General features: G+C 41.9%; 1 protein-coding gene across 1 annotated transcript in view; it reads left to right on the top strand.

Annotated features, from left to right (window-relative positions):
• Positions 1-10290: 10290 nt before the first annotated feature.
• Positions 10291-24124, top strand: part of CPB1 (carboxypeptidase B1) — a gene marked incomplete at its 5' end in the record, with an annotated part of 62950 nt that continues 49116 nt past the window's right edge. Inside the window, 6 exons of the mRNA XM_084638120.1 lie at positions 10291-10361; positions 10472-10547; positions 16141-16265; positions 20585-20684; positions 20776-20877; positions 21734-21835. Coding sequence (XP_084494246.1) covers positions 10291-10361; positions 10472-10547; positions 16141-16265; positions 20585-20684; positions 20776-20877; positions 21734-21835 — 576 coding nt within the window. The remainder of the gene's footprint in view (positions 10362-10471; positions 10548-16140; positions 16266-20584; positions 20685-20775; positions 20878-21733; positions 21836-24124) is intronic.

The raw sequence follows: 24124 nt of genomic DNA, 5'->3' as shown, positions 1-24124 counted from the left end.
CAAATTACAAAACTATTCAATACAAATAAAAAATCACAACCCCCACAAAGCCTTGCATTCCATTTTCAATTGATAATTTCAATTTTAAAGAAGAAACTCAAACTTATGGTTCCCACAGCTACCATATCATGTTTAGCACAGGGATGAGCCTTGTGGGGAAAAAATAGTATGTGCTCATGTAAATTAAAAATGTATCATAATGCACATGTGAAGGAGGTAGGATGAAAGTTACATGGACAAGCATAACACTGACATTTCCTAGCTTCTGAGTGCTTCATTTGCTATGGTTTTTAATGGAATACAATACTTGATTTGCTATGGTTTTTAATGGAATACAATACTTTTTTGGACATTTTCTCCACAATTGAAAATAAAATAAGAACACATGGAAATAGAACAATCTGCGATTGTCATGGATGAAAGTCTGACACTTAGGTTACGTATTCTAGATTTCATGCTGTTTCCTTTGAGGGTCATCTCCAGAAAGGAGTACAATGTTGATCAGTCTGCACAGCACTGGAACTTAAACTCTAGACTTTTTCACATCTTACTCCTCCAAGGATACCACCCACTTCTTCTCCCCCACCCCCTCCAGACCAGGACAGAGCTTCTAGTTTTTACTCCCCCATCCTTGAGATTAGGCACTATTACAACTCTTCCTCCAAAGACCTTTGGAGACCAGAAAGACCTTTGCTTCCTCCTACTAGGAGGTGAGCTCACTCACCGCTTGGGACTAAAGAACAGAGCTGGAGTCTCCCATGCAAGGCAGGCATTACATTCCCCAGGAACGGCTGTGCCCATGGGTCAATTCCGTCCGGCCTCAAACACACACAGAGGATGCCATTCTGTAGAACAAAACAGTGTTTTCCACACAGCATGACCTCACACACATGGTAAGAGCAAAGCCATGCCACATGAAGGATGCCATTTTGCATGCAACTGTAGATTTGCATACCTGACTAATAATGTCATGGCACGCCACTGCTCTGATGAATCCCCTGCATGTTAAGTTTTTTAATTAAATGTATCCTTCCTTCCCTAATCTTCCTTTTGCCACTGTTCATTTTCCTATAGTATTCCAAAGTCACTCCTATTACCTTCAGGATGTTTATTTAGCATTAGTTCCGTAGAGTAATGCTCATCCACTGTATCAAATACATTTTCCTCTAGCAATAATGAGAGCGGTGGGAAAGGATTGGCATGATACTGCTTTTTTAATCAGAAAATTAAAATTATATCCTTATTATTAGTTTCACATTGAGGTTTTAAAATTTTTAAGGAGTCTCAGAATTCTTAGTGTTCTTCTGTACAGCACTATGGCCTTCTGTGTCTGCTGCAAATCAAAATGCCCTTTTCAGTGTTGCTTCCCAAATATGTGCAAAATAATTCTACAAAAGTACAATTAATCATCACATTCTGGCCAGTCTGGGAATGCTCACACAGCTACACACACATTTCACTCATGCCAGGATGTGCAAGGCTGCATGGACAGATCAAGGAGAGTGTGTAAAACACAAGAACCGTGCTCCTTGGCTCCTAAACTCAGCCCAACCCTTTAAAACCCTCTCTTATGGATTCAGTTGGAGGAGTTACACAATATCATCTGAGTGGGTTAAATTCTGCAGTCAGCTATACCCATATGGGGTTGAGGGAGCCAGGATAGGGGTATGAAAATTAATAACATACAAGGCAAATTGAACCTTGGCATATGGGGGCACCACTCCCTGGACTTCAGTGGAGTTCCAGCTGCTTTTACCAGGGCTGGATTTCGTCCTTTTTCTTGAAAGTTCTTTAGAAACATTAAGAATAAATCCTCAGAGCACTCCTTTCAGCTAGATTATCCCCATTTTTAGTGATGGGAAACTTTAACACAGAGTGGTTAACCAACTTCTCCAAAGCCACACAGTGGGGGCCTTTTGATTCCTTATGCATGTGTTATTTTTTTAAGTGCCTGCTGTACTTTTTTTGACAAATCAAACTGCACCTCCAAGCATAAATCAAACTCTTACATGCCACATTTAACATGATTTTAAAGCCTTATTCTGGAATTTTATAAGCCCCTTGAGGCTGATTTTCATGTCTGTTATACACAAAAATTGCAGTGCACTTTTCTTACATAATTTACACCAAATCACTTCAGCGCATCATGACTCACTCACAAGTGTAGAACCGGTGTTGACTCACGGACCCATGGGGAGAAGGCCATTGAAGAATTCCAGCTGGATTTCAACAATTTCCACCTCACCATCAACCTCAGCCTGTCCACACAAGAGAGCCATTTCCTGGACACTACAGTGCAAATAAGTGATGGTCACATAGACACCACCCTATACTAGAAAACCTACTGATCGCTACACTTACCTGCATGCCTCCAGCTTCCATCCAGGACACATCACATGATCCATTGTCTACAGCCAAGCCCTAAGATACAACTGAATTTGCTCCAGTCCCTCACACAGAGATAAACACCTACAAGATCTTTATCAAGCATTCTTAAAACTACAATACCCACCTGGGGAAGTGAGGAAACACATTGACAGAGCGAGACGGGTACCCAGAAATCACCTACTACAGGACAGGCCCAACAAGGAAAATAACAGAACACCACTGGCCATCACATACAGCCCCCAGTTAAAACCTCTCCAGCACATTATCAACGATCTACAACCTATCCTGGAAAACGATCCCTCACTCTCCCAGACCTTGGGAGGCAGGCCAGTCCTTGCTTACAGACAGCTCCCCAACCTGAAGCAAAACCTGTGGCAACTACACACCACACCACAGAAACACTAACCCAGGAACCAATCGCTGTAGCAAACCTCATTGCCTACTCTGTCCCCATATCTACTCTAGCGACACCATCAGAGGACCCAACCACATCAGCCACACCGTCAGAGGCTCATTCACCTGCACATCTACTAATGTTATATATGCCATCATGTGCCAGCCATGCCACTCTGCCATGTACATTGGCCAAACCGGACAGTCCCTACGTAAAAGAATAAATGGACACAAATCGGACATCAGGAATGGTAACATACAAAAGCCAGTAGGAGAACACTTCAATCTTCCTGGACATTCTATAACAGATTTAAAAGTAGCTATACTTGAACAAAAAAACTTCAGAAACAGACTTCAAAGAGAAACAGCAGAACTAAAATTCATTTGCAAATTTAACACCATTAATGGGGGCTTGAATAGGCACTGGGAGTGGCTGGCTCATTACAAAAGCAACTTTGCCTCTCCTGGAAGTGTCAACTCCTCATCTATTATTGGGAGTGGACTACATCCACCCTGATTGAATTAGCCCTGTCAACACTGGTTCTCCACTTGTGAGGTAACTCCCTTCCCTTCATGTGTCATTATATAATGCCTCCATCTGTAATTTTCACTCCATGCATCTGAAGAAGTTGTGTTTTACCCACAAAAGCTTATGCCCAAATAAATCTGTTAGTCTTTAAGGTGCCACCAGACTCCTTGTTGTTTTTATTCGTGTAAGTGGGTTCAGAATCAGAACCCATGACTCTATCTTTTTCATTTAAGCACAGAATAATTTTTTCTATGGTTTCCCTGTGTACCCTGGTAACGTACAACATTCTACTGCCTACTGAAGAATCATAATGAATTATCCTTTGGCTGAGAAATCTGCTGTTACCCTTATTTACTGATTTGTTTTGGTGAATAAAGGGAGTTTTAATGAGCAAGTTACTTGGGCCAGATTTAGTCCCATTCACTTCAATAAACTGAATTTGGTCTTTGGCATCGTAGCCCTTTATCACAAATGGCTACTATGATTGTTTAAAGGGGTTCCCTTGTATATTTTAGCACTGTTTACTTGTAAATGTATAGAGGAACAAGAAGTGCCCAGTTCATTTCTTTCTGACTAATCTGCTCTTCTTCCTTACTCTGATAACAAGCAAACTGCAGCTATGAACTTTTAACAAATGCATAGCTGTTCAATAACTGCGTTGCTTGGGGTGTTCATATATTATTTTATTAGACTAATGAATTACTATGGGAAGTGTTTTATGAATACGTTTGCTTAATGAAGGGGACTGTTTGAAACAGAACATGTTGTGGTTAGATTAATAAATTTATGTCTGGAATACCTGATTTATCAAAATTTATCAGTTTTGGATTGTTTGGGGATTTCTCACATTTTGTTTATTGATTTTCACAATTTACAATGTGATATATCAAACTACAGACCCATAACTTCTGCATTACAAAGAAAGGGCGGAAAGTAATACTAGTGTGCCTCAAATAATTTCTATCTTTTATTAGTAGACAGGAAAAGCATTGACCCAAATTCATCCGCGGCTGGAATTTCAGACCTTAATTAATTATTTTATTAATTATTTTATTGTTATTTTTATTATTATTTATTTATTTATTTGCATTACTGTAGTGTCCAGGAGCCTATTTCAATGGAGTTGTTCCTCCTTATGCCAGTGGTAAATTTGGCTTATTTCCTTCAATAAATACAATTGAGAAAGTTCTCTTAGCTCTAAAATGTGTTGGGTTTTAGTAAATGGGAACTCCCTAACCTTCATCCCTTCACACCAGCCTAACAGTAGTTCACCCAGCCTGCTTCTCATCTAAGCAAAGGCCACCAGATTTCAAAATCATTCAGAGTTGAAGGTAACCGTCCAAACACTGAGCTTTAAACTTTATCACGTCTAGGGATCACAAACACCAGATGCAGAAGAAAAGAACTTTCATGATTTACATCATCCATGAAGGCCAATACACACCAAAAGCAAAACAGAACACTAAATTACCCAGCAATCCTAAAAAATTTCCACTACAGTCCACATTAGAATCAAAGCAGCAATTCTCTGTCTACTCTGTTCCTGACCTTACACAACACACTTTTGTGATGTTTTACAATGCATACTGAACTCTCAGCTTATGTACAGTTTGTCTTTTCTACCATTCACAGTGATCCAGGCATATGCTAGGCTGGCTCCAGGACAGTGTTGCTGAGCTCACTTAACTGGGCAAGATGGAGTTTCAACAGTCTGCCCAAATCCTTATGCTAAGGAGGCAGATGGATGATTGTACCACTAGTGCCTGATTCATCCCTCAGTCCATGCAGAGCCCAGGACAGGGACTAAGAGAGTGTTGAGAGATGCAGTGTGCTTTAGTGCTTAAACTAGTCTCTAATGATCAGAAATCAGGATGAGACCTATGTGGGGGGAGGGGTGGGAGAGCGCAGAGTATCCCCTACTTAATGCAGAGGTCTATGCCTTCGACTGAAGCCTCTGGTTCTGGCCACTGTTGAAGACAGGATGCTGGACTAGATGGACTGTTGGTCTGAATCGATATGACAGTTCCTATGTCCAGAGATAGGATAATGAATTGAAAGTCAGGAGACTTGGGGTCTATTCCTGGTTCTGACACTCACCTACTGAGTAATACTGTGGCAAGTTACTTCCCCTCTCTATGCCCTAGTCTCTGGGGTGGTAGGACCCTTCATTGCTAGTACATTGATTTGCTTTTTTCTGTCTAATCTTGTCAAGAATGAACATGTCAGTCTTCAGACATGAATCATCTTCCACCCAAAGAGGGCTACAGTCAGATTGCAGCACTTGAGAACAACTTTTCAGAAGGATGTGACTGCAATGCATTCGTGAATTAGACAGGCTGGAAGTGACAAATGCAAGACTTTGGGTAGTATTAGCAGAGTTGTAAATATAATTTGAATGTCATTTTTATTCCAGACAGGAACACTTGAGGTAGTTACTTGGAGTGGCAGTAAATTGTGCCAGATGCTAAGTGCATTTTAACAGCGTTTTAGCTGCATTTCTCATACTCACAAAGGGGCTTCCATTTTAATTTTCAGGTAACTCCAGATTTTCTGCAGAGTACCTGGGAAGATAGAAATTGAAATTGTTTTGTATTGAAGCTTAGTGCATCAGTTGTTTGAGTTTTCTTAACATATGCTTAAAAAGAAAAGGAGTACTTGTGGCACCTTAGAGACTAACCAATTTATTAGAGCATAAGCTTTTGTGAGCTACAGCTCACTTCATCAGATGCATATCGTTGAAACTGCAGCAGACTTTATATATACACAGAGAATATGAAACAATACCTCCTCCCACCCCACTGTCCTGCTAGTAATAGCTTATAAAGCACAAACTAAACTTTCCTAGGACCTCTAGGAAGAACAAACCACTGAGAAGCCAGTTTCTTGTTTAGCAGCTCTGTTATTGCTCCGCAGCTGCATCCACACAATTCAATTTTGCAGGTTCAGAGTACAATATTTTGATCTTTGACTATTCCCAGGCTCTTTTATCCAACAGGAACACAGACGACATACAGACACCAGTCTAGACCATCTACACATTTTATAATTAACAAATCCCTTTTGTTGCTAGATTAGATTATTGCACAAACATATCTAACAGCCTCTTTTGTAAGTGAGTGATAAAAGTGGAATGATAACATTTTGAATTTATACAGTGCTTTCCAGCTGATGATCTCAAAATGCTTTCCAAATGTTAAATACTCCATATAAAAGCTAGATATTATTCTACCCATTTATCAACTTGGTGATGTAATGAAGATGAAATACATAGGAATGCAGGTAGGCAATCTTATTCCCTCCTGACCTTGCTCACTGTTATCCATTTTCACTTGAGACAGATCAGTAAATATCCACTGATACTAGTGATTACTGGTGCAGATAACCTGGCATAGAGACTTTTCACCTAACAAATCAATAGTGAAAGTGGGAACAGACCCCAGATTCCTGACACCTACTCTTTTGCTCTAATTCCTAGACACACTCCCTACTGTAGAACATAGTGCTTCTGTTGTACAGTTGAATCAGAAAATCTGATGTCATACTGGATGACAGGAGACAGAGAGCCTGTTTATTTTACCATTAATTGTATGAATTACCAGTTGAAGCAGCAACTCTTTCAGGCCATTGTAATAAATCAATGTGCTGGAAACAACAGACAACTGGTTACAAATCACACACGCAGGGAATTTGGGACTAGAACCCAGCTTCTGTAGCCAGAGTTCTCTACCACTTGAGCTAAAGGCCAGCTTCTGTAACTGTTTGTACTAGTAGATCCTTTATGCTTTCTGTCGTTCAGCCACTAGTGGGCAACACTGACACACTTAGTGATACCCATTATATCTCACAGGAGGCAAGTAAGGAGAAGAAAAGTCCATGAGGATGTATGATGTACAGTATGTTCCTCCACTGCTGTGGTTTTCCTACATCCCAGATTCTTCATAAAACAGCTTTCATCTGATAGAGCCAGGGAAACCTAAGACCCAATATGTCACAGGAAGCTGCGGCATCAGCCATATCTTTTTGAGCAAGCATCTCAAAAGGCTGAGGTTCTTTGTTTGAAGAGAGCTTTCAGTGGGTACCGGGCCAGCAGTATATGCAGTTTGATATCTTCCCAGTCAGGAAGGGAATGAGATGTCTCTCCCTATAACAACAAGCTCCTTCTGCCTTGTTGCCTCTCTATAGCTGCTCACTAATGACTGGGCCCAGCTGCTCCTGCTTCCTGTCCTACACCTTGAGAAATATTCTTCTGGGTCCCTAGTCACATCCACCCCCACTCCTGTAGGCATAGCCTGTTTTATAAGGAAACTGGAGCATAGGGGAAAACTTGGGGTCTTCTTCCTATACCCCATTAGAGATGGCCTATCAGGCATTGCCACTAGCTAACCTTTTCTATCAGTTCCAAATATATATGGCAATGGTTTACTCATCCATGTCCAGCTGATGTGCTATGGTCTTGTAGTCATAAAATGAAGGGAGCAGCTGGTCTATCCAAATTTAATTTGCTATTTGATTTCTCCCTGAGCTGCCACTTTATCATACCGATATTGAACATTTATCTAATACAGTTAGAAAAACAAGACCATGTTTAGAGCTAGCTTATGAGATAATTTGACACATAATCATCAATCCTGGGATGCAAAATGAACTACTTCAATAAGATTCCATGTCACTAGTTTTCTCTGACCTAATCTGTAATGGACACAGCAAAGACTGTCATCAGAAATTATAATATTCTACATAGCTTGGCAGCTCAGTAGTACTAGCAGTAAAGCTGGGTTAGGGATTGTGTTGGAAACTGCATGAAAAGGCACAAAGAATTTCTTAAAAGTGAATTCAAACGCTGCAATCTGACAGTCTTCTATTTCTGAGATGCTTCCTAGAGCTCAACAGGGAATGATGACATCTGCGATTTGTTTGATTACTTCTTGTGATCATTTATTCATTGCAAGTTCTGGGCTTGATCATTCTGCTTTATTGTCTTAGCAATGTTCGTGAGACCATACCATTTTATCAAATATGGTAGATCTCATCTTAAAATTAAAACTTTTGAAGTCCTTGCATTATTGTTTTGGCAGTCTGTCAGAATAACTCCTGCTGTCATCCTGCTTAGCGGACTTGACTCTGAGTAAGATTATTGTTTGTGGCAATGTGCAGTGTCACAAAATTAGGTCATTAGTTGTAAATTAAATTCAATCCTTATATTTTGGCAAATATAATTCTCAGGTTATTCTCAGGTTATTAAGATACGTGCAATTTGGGAATCTTGTTTAAACAACAAATTCATCAGGGATCAGACTGTTAGGTGCAAATGGCTGCATATGTTGGATGTTCCAGTCTTAACGTATTTTCAGGCTGTTCAGTGTAGTTTTGCAAAATTGCCTCCCAAAAGTATAATAGGATATTCACGTGTGGAATCATGTTCATTCTTAAAAGAGGTATCAACAATTTGGGCCAAATTCAAACAGCCATCTCTGGATCAAAGAGCCTAAATTATATCATGTGCAACCACAATAGCATTGGGAGTGGAACAGACTAAATGGAACTTATATATTGCATAAATAAAGTCCATCATAAAACTTGTGGCAGCAATATTTCTATAAAGGAGAAAGTTTTGTCTGATTAGTGCACTGAACTAGTGCTTCGTCATTATACATAAAAGGATTTATACAAAAAAGGATATATTATATAATGTAGGGTCAAAATCTGTGGTCCTTATTTGAGCAAAAGGCTCACTGTATTGATTACATTTGAATTCAGTATTCATTTTGATTGTATATGGGCCTCCAAATTTGACTGACAATGTTCATCCTCATACTCAACACACAACCCTAAATATTTGCTCACCTCTGTTGAAAGCCTCATGGAGCTATTTCTAAGTAGAATTCTGCTGTGCTGAGGAATATCTAAGAAACATACTAGTTATTTCAATCTCCTGCATTTCCAAATTGACTCTATAGTTTCTAAACTGGGAATATAAATATGTTGATCCATTAGTTAAAATCAAAATACAAAACTGCAGCCATAAAGTCCAGTTCTGCCCTTAGTAAAATGTATGGCTGAAGCCTTAGAATCTATAGGACCACTCAGACATAACTGAGGACAGAATTTAGCCCTTACACTCCATTTTTTGTACATTTGGGGATAGCCCATCAAAAGCACTTGAAAGACTAAAATACAAAGTTGAAGTTAGTACCAGTGAACACAATGAAAATGAATCTATTGCTTGGTGAATTGAGTAGTATGACATCTAACTATCTGAGTTACATGTTTTGTTATGAGCAAAATAGAGGCAAGTACTATTTTTCCTTTGCAACCACCTGTGTGCATTTTTGCAGGTGTGAAATGGAGGGAACAGCTGAAAAAATGGCCCTTTATTTATATGACTACATTTCATTTGATTTTCTTTGTCCATATGTGGTACCTCAAGTAGAGTATTATGTGAGCATTCAGAATATACGAAGGGTTAGGGGCAAATTCCTCCTAGACATTTAGATTAAAGATGCAATGAATCATCACCTAGACAATCACAAGCAATGATCCCCACCTCGCTGAATGATGTACAGGACATGTACAGTGCCCCTGTGGACTACAGAGGACTGTAGGCCCAGTTAGCATACAGCTTGTGCACCCAATTTGTTTTCAAGTACATTAATTGAATTACTTTGAATAAAAATTCATGAAAATTGTTCGCCAGTAATTCACAAGTGAAAAAAAAGAGCAAGATTCATCATATAAATTCTCCGCTATGAATAGGTCATCCAGTTTTAGTGGTGGGCACCCTGAGCCAGCTGTGAGACTCTCAGCTCTGTTTCCACAGGTGTGCGACAAAATACACAGTTTATAAACAATGGACAGATAAAACAAGGACAGGAGAATAATCAATCAGCTAATGTAAGGCTACTTTGCTGAGTGATTAGTAAAGAGCAGGGTAAACTGGATTATAAAAGCAGCCGAGAATAATCACATGCCCTTCTAAAAAGATGTGGGCTGTATTGGTTCTTGTAGGTGCCGCAGCTGCTTCAGCTCCACTTCACAGTCACCACTTTGATGGGTAAGAATTCAAATTAAGGTTAAACCAGCACTTTTTTGCTAAACAGAACTCTCTTAGCTGACCTGCCTGTTTTAATCATACCTTTTTCTCCCGCCTCCTCCACCACCAAGAGAGAAGGTGTTTCGTGTAACACCACACAATGAAGAGCAGGTAGAATTCCTCAACACCTTGGCCAGCAATGTGCAGGTAATTAAGATGGAGTTGGGTGGGGGAATAGATTGTAACTTAAAGCTATTTTGTTTTACCAATATTGATCTAAGAAATACTGCATGTCATACTGCTGAATTAGAGGCCTGATCCTGAGTCCATTCAAGTCAATGTGAATTTTCCTGTTGAGGGAGCCGGACTAAGTTATAAGGCAGGAGCTAAATAAACACATTTCTAGAAAATCTAGCTGAATAATCCAAGCTGCATGTTAAAAACAAGAGAAAAATGTATGGTACGATACTTTTGAATACATGTTATGCTAAACACCACATGAAAATTCCAGTTTCCAGTGGTTTTTACCTTAATAATTACAACAGAATTTGTTCACTTAGAATTAACCTAAAAAACTAGGCTCACATCCAACTTCAACTTTCCTTTAGCCTCTCATGCGATATATTTTCTTCCTTGGATTTTCTTTAAAGCTTCCTACCCTGCCCAATCAAGCTGCCAGTTTTTTTACTGACCTTGATGTAGGTATATGATGACATGATGATGACGTAAAAATAATAAGGACAGCAACTGTGTTTTCAATACTTCCTTTCAGCTTTGATGTTGTAAAATAGCTGTGGAAAGAAAAACCACCATCATCAGTGAGATGAAAACATGACATTTTTAATGATGTGCAGAAGTGGAGGCGCTCTCACCAGCGATAAGGTGATATCATCTGAGAAGGCCAGGCTATTGGTGTGCCACTGCCTTCTCACCCTCATTATATAAATTAACATGTCACACTTTCTTTCAAGTGTGCCTTATAAAGGAATTAAATTAGAGGGCTGGTTTTTCTTTTTCCTAAAAAATGAAAATCAAAAATCTATGCAAAATTATGGCCAAAATAGTTGACAATCAGGACTAGTAACCAGTTTTGGGATAACAGCTAGCTCACACACAAATACAGCATTCATGGATGGACACACCAGCCACAACCTCCTTTATACTTTGGGAGGTGATGGCCAGAGAGGGGGCATAGCCAGGAGAGATGGTGAATTGGCTCCTTGCACAGCACCCTCTACTAATAGGACTTTAATGAAGCCACTAGTGAGCCTGAAAGCTGACTAAACCCAAAGGAAGTCTGTGGCAGTACCACCACCAGTCCTCTCTGGGATGAACTCCCCCATCTAGGGAAAGGGAACAGTTACAATTTGTACCTTGTACCAGATTTAGTGAATCAGGCCCCAAATTATTTATACACACAGTGATCTCCATCTCATAGATTTATGTACAGTGCGTGTACAGTGCTACTGTGGACTAGAGATACTCTGTGGGCCCAATTCTGCAGATACTTTGAAACCAGCATTCTCATTGATCTGAATAGGTGTGTAAGGAATGCAGAAGCTGGTCTTATCTGTTGTAAAAGGTAGTTATAATTCATGCACATAATTAATAAATTTAATATTTATGCTGTATACAGTAATAATGGGGAAAACATGCTGGTGCCCATATAACAGCAGACTTGATCATCAGGAGTGACAATATAGACTACAAAAGGACCAAGAAAACTATAATCATCTTTGAATCAAAAATTACTATTCCAAGTGAAATATACTTGAAAATATTTGTTGTTATTGGAATCAGAGTTGCCTGTACTTTAAAACATTTATGCTTGCCAAAACTTCCCCCCTGACATCCTTTAAAAAAAGAAAAAAAACTTTGAACTATGCTTGAAATTACAGACTGTGAGGAAATTGCATAGTAAGGAATATTCACATAAGGAATGGTATGACAAAAGTGCAAGTAAGATAAAAATAAAGAAATAAATAATAAATAGAGCAACAACAGAAACAACAAAAGATGTGATTTTTTTTATTATTGTTAGGAAGAGAAAGTTATAAATCTTAAATAGTGAACACACATTTATCATTGTATATTAAGATGACAGCACTCCCTGCTTACATTATTGTAATCCCCAAGGTAATAATATTTTGTTCATTGCTTAGATTCCAAGAAAAAAGATGTCTTTACTCACATCAGTAGCCTTTACTCATGCAAGTATGCTTATTTAGTCCCAGGCAAAATGTATACACCTGAAGGTATAAATACAAATATAGCCCCGATTGCTCAAACTTTTCAGTCCCCCCCCCCCCCCGTAGCGAAATCAGTCCATGCCCCCCCTACATTTCTGCACAGGCAAGGCTTCCTCGGCAGAGGAACTTGGGCTAAAGGCAGAGCTGGGGATGGGGGAGGCGCTGGGGCTAGGGACAGACAGATCTGGCCTGGGGGTGGAGAGAGAATGAGGGCAAAGCCAGGCTGGGGGTGCAACAGGGGCGGAGTGGAGCTGTAGCTGGGGGCAGAGAGGGAATGAGAGCAGAGGCCACTTGGGAGTGCAGCAGGGGCAGAGCGGAGCTGCAGCTAGGGGGTGGAGCTCGTCTGGGGGCAGAGAAGGAGTGAGATCAGAGCTGGGCCGGGAGGCGGAGCAGAACTGGGGGCTGAACAGAGTTTGGGGAGGAGTGAGGCTGGTGGCAGAGCTGGGCTGGGGGCGGAGTGGGGCTGGAAACATGGCGCTCCCGCCCTGCCCCCTGTGGGGACTGGCTCCAGCCCCACTACATGCCCCCCAAATGTTCCTCCATGGCCCCCTAGGGGGGCACACCACACAGTTTGGGGACCACTGTCCTACGGACCTACGCCTGCAAGCAGATATCCAAAGTCAGACCACTGAGCCCATGCAGATCCCCACTGACGTTAATAGGGTTCTACCCACGAGTTTATTGCAGGATCAGGGTCTAAGTGCCCAATCCTACAGTCCTCATATAGACAAAATTCTCACTGAAATCAAGACTTTTGGCTGCAAGGGGATCATAGTTGGCATTAGTGAGACCATTACTGTAATACTGTGGACAGTTCCAGTGTTCACTCTTCAAAAAGAATGATGAAAAATTGTAAAGGGGTTGGAAAAGACCTAAAAGAATGATCCAAGGTCTAGAAAACTTGCCTTTATAGTGAGAGACATAAACCCCAATATATTTAGTTTATCTAAGATAAGGTTAAGGGGCAACGATCACAGGAAAGAGATTTCAGTTAGTAGACTGCTCTTTAAACTTGTAGAGGAAGGCTTAATAAGCTATAATGCTCAGAAGCTGAAAATAGATATAGTCAACTATTAAAAAGGCAGAAAGTTTTAACAGTTAAGACAGAATCATAGAATTTTAGGACTGGAAGGGACCTTGGGACATCTTCTAGTCCAGTCCTCTGTACTCAAGGCAGGACTAAGTATTATCTAGACCATCCCTGACAGGTGTTTGTCTAACCTGCTCTTAAAAATCTCCAATGACGGAGATTCCTCAACCTCCCTAGGTAATTTATTCCAGTGCTTAACTACCCTGACAGTAAGTTTTTCCTAATGTCCAATCTAAACCATCCTTGCTGCAATTTAAGCCCATTGCTTCTTATCCTAGCCTCAGAGGTTAAGGGGAACAATTTTTCTCCCTCCTCCTCCTTGTAACAACCTTTTATGTACTTGAAAGCTCCCTGCTCAGTCTTCTCTTTGCCAGACTAAACAAACACAATTTTTTCTATCTTCCCTCATAGGTCATGTTTTCTAGACCTTTAATCATTTTTGTTGCTCTTCTCTGGACTTTCTCCAATTTGTCCACATCTTTCCTGAAATGTGGCACCCAGAACTGGACACAGTAATCCAGTTGAGGCCTAATCAGCGCAGGGTAGAGTGGAAGAATTACTTCTTGTGTCTTGCTTACAACACTTCTGCTAATACATCCCAGAATGAAGTTTGCTTTTCTTGCAATAGTGTTACACTGTTGGAGGGGTGAAAGTAACTGAGGCCACTTACTGGTACGGGGCGGGGTGGCTCTGGTCCCCGGAAGGGGCAGGGCCTTGGGTGGAAGGGGCAGGGTTGCGGGGGTCAGCATCCCCCAGCCAGCCCTTCCAGTCCAGCTGGCCCGCGCTGCCCAGGGCTCCCGTATTGATTTAAAGGGCCCGGGGCTCCGGACGCTGCTGCTGCCATAGCGGCAGCAGCGTCCGGAGCTCTGGGCCCTTTTAAATCGCCGGCCCCAGGGCAGCTGCTCCCTTTGCCCCCCCTCCCTGCCCGTCGGCGGCCGGGGGGGCCAAAAAGGGCAGTAACATTAAAGCGCTGCAGGGTCCTTTGCCGTGTCCCCACTCATGCTGGAAACAGCAACATTAAAGCGCCGCGGTGGCAAAGGACCCTCCTTAAAGCACTGCTGTGGCAGCGCTTTAATGTCCCTGCCCCTTTTGCCTCCCCTGTGGGTGGCCCTGCTGGTAGGGTCCGTACCGGCAGGGCCGCCGACAGGGGGAAGGGGCAGTGAAATCAAAGCACTGCTGCGGCAGCGCTTTAAGGACGGTCCTTTGCCGCGTCAGCGCTTTAACGTTGCTGCCCCTTGCCCCTCCTCCGTCGGCGGCCCTGCCGGTACGGACCCTACCAGCAAGGCCCCCGACAGAGGAGGCAAAAGGGGCAGGGACAGTAAAGCGCTGCCGTGGCAACGCCTTAATGTGGGCTGGGTATGGGCCGGTGCGGGTTCTTACCGGTACGCAGTACCGGCCCCTACCAGCTCCCTTTTACCCCTGCACTGTTGACACATATTTAGCTTGTGATCCACTATGACCATCAGGTCCCTTTCCACAGTACTCCTTCCTAGGCAGTCATTTTCCATTTTAATAATTATTAATTAATTATTGGAACAACTTACTTAGAGACATGGGGGATTTTCTATACTTGACATCTTGAAATCAAGACTGGATATCTTTCTAAGGCCACGTCTACACTACCCACCAGATTGGCGGGTAGTGATTGATCTATCAGGGATCGATTTATTGTGTCTAGTGTAGACGTGATAAATCAATCCCCGATCGCTCTGCTGTTGACTCTGGAACTCCACCAGGGTGAGAGGCGGAAGCGGAGTCGATGGGGGAGCGGTGGCCGTCGATCCCGTACCGCGAGGGCGCAAAGTAAGTGATTCTAAGTCGATCTAAGATACGTCAACTTCAGCTACGCTATTCTTGTAGCTGAAGTTGCGTATCTTAGACCAAACCCCCCCGCCCCCCATAGTGTAGACCAGGCCTAAAAGATGCGCTATAACTCAAACAGGACTTATGGTCTTGCTGGAGAACTTACTGGAAAAGAGTCCATGGCCTGCGTTATGCAGGAGGTCTCACTTGATGATCATAATGGTCTCTTTTGTTCCTAAAAATATATGAAAGATTATATTTCTAATTTACTCACTCCTCAGACGGACATACACTTTTGTCCAGAAGTTGTCTTTGAACCTGAATGCTCATCTCCTGCCTTAGGCCCCAGTCCATTAAAAGCTCTTAAACATATGCTTAAGTACTTTGCTGAATTGAAATCTTGGAAAGCGGTCACTGCCATCTGAGCAAATCTACATCTCAGAATGTGTGAACTACATGTCCTAATACAATCATTGTAGTTAATTTTCCATGTGATTTTATGTTTAATTTTAGAAAACTTAGGTAGATTAATGGAATATAGCCCTGGTGCTGTCTTGAGTTAATGGAATTTGCCTTATTATCATATCAAGCCACATCTATGTTACCACAACATAGATACCAACTTAACAATCGCAATTTCATCTGTTCCACTTTTCAGATTGATTTCTGGAATCCAGAGACCATCACACAAGTAAAACCAGAAATGAGAGTTGACTTCCGGGTTGAAGCGGACAAGTGCTTTGATGTTCAGAGTCTCCTGGAGCAGAGTGGAGTGGAATATGAGTATGTTTTTTTTCTTATTTAGTATTTTGAATATAAGAAGGGTAAATACTGAGAAAATTTACCCAGCCAACCCTCCCATAACAGAAGGGCCTTCCCATAACAAACCTCTAACAACAGAAAGGCCATAATTGTTAGTCAAGATATTTATTAATTAATTACTAATTATTATTATTGTAGCCCCTAGAGACTGCAATTAGGTTTAGGGTCATGGGCAGTGGGTATCAAAGGCTGGGGGAGGCTGAGCCTCCCCAAACACAGCCCTGCATAGCCCCACTCACTTTCTGCCACCAGACCTCCTCCTGCTTCCCAGCACTCTGCTATGGGCGGCTCTTCCCCTGTGGCCGGGTCTCTGGGCTGGGACTTATGGGGGCTGGCCTACAGCCAGAAATTCTACCTGGCACTCCGGGGCTGGAGGCCATGCCGCCCGCCTGCCTGGCACTCTGGGGCTGGGGATGCCAGGGGCTTTGATGCCCACCCACCTGGCACTCTGGGAATGGGGGGCAAGCTGCCCACCTGGCACTTTGGGGCTGAGGGGTCTTGCACCCCCCGCCCTCCCAGTGCTCTGCAGCTGGAGGCGCTCGGGTGGCCGCAGCACAGGGGAAGGGGCTCTGGGTTCCGGCGGCAGTGGCAGGGCCTCGGGCAGAAGGGGCAGTTCGGCCTCCCCGAGCCGGGGCTCACCTGCTGCCCATGATAGATAGACACTGTAAAAACATATAGTAAGAGATTTGAAGAATTTACAGTATAAAAAGTCAAAATAGACAAAAGGCAAGAAAAGACAGAAGCCCAGCAAATTGAAGTGAATTGCCAAAGGCCAAACAGCAGTTCAGTGAGACTGGAAGAGGTTTCCTCATGCAAACAATGTTTTCATTCATTTTTAAGTATCATCATAAAACTAGTATCCAGGAGTTAGAAACCTAGATTTCACAGATGCATCTGTTTACAAAATAATCCCATAGTGCTTTCTGAAACTATCTGTCCAATACAACACCTTGAGCAACATGATTTAGTTACAACAAAGAATATTGAATCAACTCATCTATTTATTACTGAATGGCTACTGAGCTTTGTGTGGCTTAAAAGCTTGTCTCTTTCACCAAAAGAACAGGTGTCAGAGTAACAGCCATGTTAGTCTGTATTCGCAAAAAGAAAAGGAGTACTTGTGGCACCTTAGAGACTAACCAATTTATTTGAGCATGAGCTTTCGTGAGCTACAGCTCACTTCATCGGATGCATACCGTGGAAACTGCAGCAGACTTTATATACACACAGAGAATATGAAACAATACCTCCTCCCACCCCACTGTCCTGCTGGTAATAGCTTATCTAAAGTGATCATCAGGTTGGGCCATTTCCAGCACAAATCCAGGTTTTCTCACCCTCCACCGCCCCACACAAATTCACTCTCCTGCTGGTGATAGCCCATCCAAAGTGACAACTCTTTACTCTGTGTGTATATAAAGTCTGCTGCAGTATGCATCCGATGAAGTGAGCTGTAGCTCACGAAAGCTCATGCTCAAATAAATTGGTTAGTCTCTAAGGTGCCACAAGTACTCCTTTTCTTTTCACCAAAAGAAGTTGTCCAATAAAAGATATTATCTCATCCACCTTGTCTCTGCATTAAACAGTGTCTTTGATGGTTAGAAATTCAGCAAATTAGTCATCTTATTCTTATTTAATCCAGGAAAAGATCTCTTGGGTTATCAGTGCCTTCTGTTAATGCTTCCTCCTCCTGTAGTAACTGCGAGTCTTTCCACTGACTTGAATACAAGTCAGATCAGGCCTTAGGTGGAACAGTTGCAGTATTATATACATTTTCAAGTCCCCTATTGATCTCAAGGAAATCCCACACTTAAACAATGCTCTAAGGAGAAGAGTATATAATCAATCCCTCCAAATAGGTCCTGGATCCAGTTATCATCATGAAGTTGTAAGGGGACCACATATATAACTTCTTACAAAGTCGTCCAATATATCTGGTGCAGTACTATTCAGTCCCAGAAGCTCCTAGGAGTTATCACTCCTAGCAGCACTCGAGCAGTATGGACGAATTCTGATAGTCCTCATGCCCACACAGTGAAGGACTTGTGCTGCTAAATCACTTTGGCGCCTTTGAAAATCCCACCTCTAATTTATATTTTCAAATCACTATGCAAACACTGAGCCAGGATCAGCAATATGTTCTGGCTCCTTTGTGCCACTCTAGACAGCTACCAATAAGATTTATGGAGTGTAGTTTTAGCCATGTTGGTGCCAGTATATGAGAGACCCAAGGTGGTGAGGTAATATCTTTTATTGGTCCAACTTCTGTTGGTGAGAGACACAAGTTTTCTGAAGAAGAGCTCTGTGTAAGCTCAAAAGCTTGTTTCCCTTACCAACAAAAGTTGGTCCAATAAAATATATTACCTCAACCACCTTTTCTCTCTAATAAGGTTTATGGCTGACTTGTGCCACCATAGTAGTACAAAACAGCTGGAGCATATGGATATATGTGGACCATTAATTGTATAGTGGGTAAGTGAGTATTATTATCTCATTTTACCAATATACAGAAACAAACACCAAGTCAAGTGGCAGAGCTGGATTAGGGTAGACGAGCTTTTGGCTCACAACCCCATGCTCAGTTCAATAGATCAAACTCCTTCCTACTAGATCATGCAGCTCTCATTAAATTAGTCCGTTTAATCTACTAAATCTCTGTTTTCAATCTGTTAAGAATCCATCCCTGGAGACATTTGCTGGAGCCCCTTAACATATCATAGGACAAATGTATGCAAAATAACTAATGCAAATGGGACATTTACAAAAAAATTACCACTAATATGAAAGCAGAGAACTCAATAGTTATCTGTGGTAGTAACATTATTTCATTAAAAGACATTAAAAGACCAAACAGTTTCTTTTTCAAGTCTTAAGAAAACCACAGCAGTGTTATTAATGCTGCACTTGCCGCGATAATTGTATTTCTGACATATTCAGAGTAGCCCTATGAAGGAAAGACCCATATATTTTGGCAATAAACATATAATTATAGTTCTTAAGAAGATTATTTTCAGTGCTCTTACTGCTCCCTTATAGCATAAGAATCCATTGAAAGTAGGATTTTCTGTTTGGCAAGGGAGTTACACTGGTATGTGCTAGAATTTCCTACATGAATTTGCACAAGTTCATGCACCTGTCTTCTGACTGCGAGGCCATGAGGGTGGCAGGATGTCCCTGACAAACTTCAACAGAATGTCCTTGTGACAGCCAAAGTAAATACAATTCTTTGATCTGCAGCTGCAGTGCCCTGAAATTATGTCAATGCAACCAGTTCAAGTGTTTCTTATGAAGGCTGGTGTTGCACAGCAAATTGACCTCTCACTCTTCTATCCAGATCACTTTGATCAAGAACATATTGTTTTTGCAATCTTTGACCCTCTAGCCATTCAGGGTAAGACAAGCACTGGAAAAACAAAAGTTAGAGTATCTGGAATAAAAGCAAACTTTCCAAGGTACTGCCTGATGATAAGCCTTATCCATTAGTCTCAGTCCATGGGAAAGGTGAGTGGCAGAGATCCAGCCAGAGGCAGACAGGACTTCAGTGCCTGTGTGATGTTTGTTTGTTGGATGACTGCATTCACCTTGCTGCAGCTGGCATACAACAAATACAGTAGAGCTGGGAACACTGTTCAGTCCATTGGCACTATGAGGCTGCCATACCACAGCTGAATACTGGGAGTTTGGTTTGACAGAGAGGGGGTTACCATTTAACAGATGTTTGCTTGGTGGTGCTTTTTCAATGCATTGGCATGTTACATCATCACCTTGTGACATTATGGGGTAAATGTCATTCTGTGCTATCAACTCAACAAAGGCCCTGTTCCCTAGAAGCTCATGTCCACAGGCAAGAAAATGATGGCTGCATAAGCTCACACTGAGGTGAAGGGGAGTGGGCTGCTCACTGAGGAAGAGCACTTGCTCCATGAGCTTATCCTTAGAGCATGGGGAAAAGAAGGTTGTTAACTTCCCTGCAGCTGACCCAAAAGAGCTTGCATTGTAGGGGGTTGGGAGCAAAGAGCTGGCCTGGTGGACAGCCGCTGGCCAAGAAGAGCCCATCCTTGGAGCAGAACATAAGGCAAAAATAGGTTAGCTGTGAATTCACCGTACTGGAATATAGTCCAACCCAAACACTTCATTTCAGAATCACTGTAGTTCCAAATGGTAGATCAATGACATCTGTCCAATGCTTTCTCCAGCAGGGAAAGTCAAATTTGCTGGACAATTTCACCCCACTGACAAGTCTTCTTTCTAGAGTTGATATCACTGTGGGTTTATTGCAGAATTCTGATCGACAACCTGCAGACGGTACTTGATGCTCAGTTTGACAGCAATGTTCGTGCTACTGGACACAATTATGAAAAATACAACAACTGGGAAAAGGTAGTCGATAAATATGCTACACTCTTCATTCATTAATTGCTTTTGAACTGGGGTTAGAGATGCCATTTAACGTAATGGTTGTATTAAACAGATAGCTGCTTGGACCGCTGACATTGCTGCTCAGAACGCAAACCTTGTCTCTCGCACTCAGATCGGGACTACATTTCAGGGACGGCCCCTATACCTCCTCAAGGTGATTGTTTTTAGTTTCTTTTTACCAGTATGGTCTGTTCTCGTAACTTGAATAAAATTACAATATTTATTAAGGCCTCACTAACTCTAACACGTATTATAAATTCTCTAGGAAATCAAAACAGATTTTGAGAGCTACTTTTATTGTGAATTTTTATCCTTTTGATTTAAGGTAAAGGGTTTATAGAGTGAAACCCATAATAAATATTTTGGAAGTTCAGACCTATAAATTTAACCAAATTCCTGTGAGCAATGTAAATGATAATCTACCTTTATGTAAGTGTTCACACCATCTGTTGTTTGTAAACACACTTACCATAAAAGGATCTATAAATGTCAGTCTAGCTGGCAACAGGAAACAAACAAATTTCTCTATCTTCTTCAGATGTCATTTTCTGTCACGTAACTCTTATGAATAAATAAGATACCAAGAAATAAACGGGGGAGTGGGGGGGAGGGGAGAGAGCGGAGGGGAGTGAGAAACAGACAAAATCACTTACCCAAAACAGCACCAGCATTCACTAGAATGTATATAACCAACTTGGTCTTTTCAACTAATAATACTATCATATGAAATCTACCAACACTGTGTAGTAATGAAATATTCTGCGAAAATATGAGCTTGTCTGCATTAATAAAAAAACAAAGCAAATAAGATTGTACTATTTTAACTTAAACAACTTGATTGTCCAGAGGGGCAAGAATATATTCTGATAGTATTAGGTTTCCAATTTAATCAAGGAATATAGCTCATACTGCTGTCAAGTTTCACCTTTAGAGTCACCAGTCTGGAAACAGAATATTAATAATGTGTACACCAAATAGGTTGTTTTTTCATGACATTTTATTTACTATAGGTGGGGAAAAGTGGTTCAAACAAAAAGGCCATCTTTATGGATTGTGGTTTCCATGCAAGAGAGTGGATCTCCCCTGCATTCTGCCAGTGGTTTGTGAAAGAGGTTGGTAAACTCAGTAACAAAAAAGAGTTTTCACAAAATAAATCAACTTTAGAGGAACCTGACACAGACTATAAAAAACGTGAAACAAATACAATAATATGATATCCTGCAGTTCAGTCCTTGGCAGTTTCTAATCCAGTGCTTTCTAATTTTATTCTCTGATTTTGGATTTGGGTTGGAATAATACAATTTGGGCTCCAATCTCCCCTTGATATGAAGTATATACACACTGTCGGCCGGATCCTCAGGACTGGCCATTCGACACCTGAGCAGCTTGTGGAAACAAAGAGCATCAGGACGCCACAGGGATGTGATGACCCCCAAGGGGGCCCTTCCAACATCCAGGGATTGCTGCAATCTGGGCTGCCTCTTGTCACTGGCCACATCCACTACACGAAGGACAAAGCTGGGAGGCAGAGGCATAGTGCAGACTATTCTGCCTGTCTGCCCAGGGAATCCCAAGGCAACCACTCAAGTTTGCTTTGAGGTTTTAAGTATTGCCCTTTAATTTCCATTAAAATTATTTAAAAGAAATGAGCTACCCATTCTCACTGTGGTAGGTATGAATAGAATCCCCTGTGCATTGTGACTGGGCAAGGCCAGATGGCTATGGAAAAGTAGTGGGAGATAGATATATTAGCTCCAGGCTAAACAAATCCCTAGGACCAGGATAAGTGAAATGGCAGCTGCTCCAGGTCAATTAAGACACCTGGGGCCAATTAAGAACTTTCCAGAAGGCAGGGAGAGGGCTAGGTTGACTGGGACACCTGAAGCCAGTCAGGGGCTGGCTGAAACTAGTTAAAAGCCTCCCAGTTAGTAAGGTGGGTGGGCATGTCAGGAGCTGTGGGAGGAAGTTGTGCTGGTGGAGAGACTGAGTAGTACACACCATATCAGGCACAAGGCAGGAGGCCCTGAGGTAAGGGTGAAGTGGAGCTTGAGGAAGTGAGGGCTGCTGTGGGGGAAGTAGCCCAGGGAATTGTACATGTCATGTTTCTACAAGGTCAGCTACCATAGCTGATACTATTAGGGTCCCTGGGCTGGAGCTCAGAGTAGAGGGTGGGCCTGGGCTCCCCCCTGCCCCCACCTTTGCCCCCTGATTAATCACTGAGACTGGGAGACAACAGAGACTGTGCAAGGAAGGATAACTTCTCCTCACCTCCCTCGCTGGCTTATGATGAACATGGCTCAGTAGACTGACCGTTGTCCCTAGAGAGAGAAGGGTTACATAGAGGGTCTCAGTGAGCCTCTGAGGCTAGTGAAATCAGCCAGGAAACACGGGACCCACAGAGGCAAGGACAGAGCTTTGTCACAGCATATATGTATAGAAAGAGAGGTGATAGACGGACAAACCAATGAATCTGCTTCATGTCTGTATTATTATAACACTATAGTAACACTACGAATCCAGTCATGCGCTTGGCTCAATTTGTGATGTAGAAGTTTTGACATTGAATTCAATGGTTCAGAATTAAGCCCTTTGTGTGATTTTAAAGAATGGAGAAGTCAAGGTAAATTGAAGGAGGCATCTGAGTGTGTATTATAGAAGTAGGATGGACACCTGTCTTCCTAATGCTTCATATTCCCAGGTTTCTTAGAATCATTCTTTTCCTCCAAGAAAAGAAAGAGAAAGGGTAGAAGCTTTTCTTCACCTAAACAGAACAAGAAGATTATGGAAATGTAATCAAAGGCTGGGAAGACAGCTCCCTACATGTTGTATTCAGGGGGAGGAAAATAATAATGTTGGTATTATTTGCCTCAGAGTTACCACTTCTTACTGTTAAAATGTAATTTGTTACATATAATAACAAATAACATTTTTCTGTAACTAGAAAGCATCACCTTCTATTACATGAGACTCACACGTGAAGTGAGGTTCACTCCATGCTGGCTTTATGAATTCCTAAAAGAAATATAAGTTTCTACTCACTCTCTCTCTCTCATATCTCCTAACACTGCATAGGTAGGGAGTGCTGGTGAACATTGTACACACAGCCTCCTCTAAAGGGAAAAAGATACACTCCTCTTCCACAGAATAATCTTTAAAAAACAACTCCGTGCTGCTTAATTCTCAAATTTTATAAAAATTCCTACATTTAAAGGTTTTAAAACAGAAGCAGCAGAAGGCAGTTCAGGGGTGGCCAACCTGAGCCTGAGAAGGAGCCAGAATTTACCAATGTACACTGCCAAAGAGCCACAGTAATACGTCAGCAGCCCCCCGTCAGCTCCCCACCCCTGCTCACAGCACCTCCCAGCCACCAGCAGCTGCACCGATCAGCACCTCCCCCTCCC

Source organism: Lepidochelys olivacea (genome assembly GCF_965140295.1).
Source record: "Lepidochelys olivacea isolate rLepOli2 genome assembly, chromosome: 9".
Classification (NCBI taxonomy): Eukaryota; Metazoa; Chordata; order Testudines; family Cheloniidae; genus Lepidochelys; species Lepidochelys olivacea.
The sequence above is the reverse complement of the archived record's forward strand: the minus strand, read 5'-3'. Positions and strand labels throughout refer to the sequence as shown.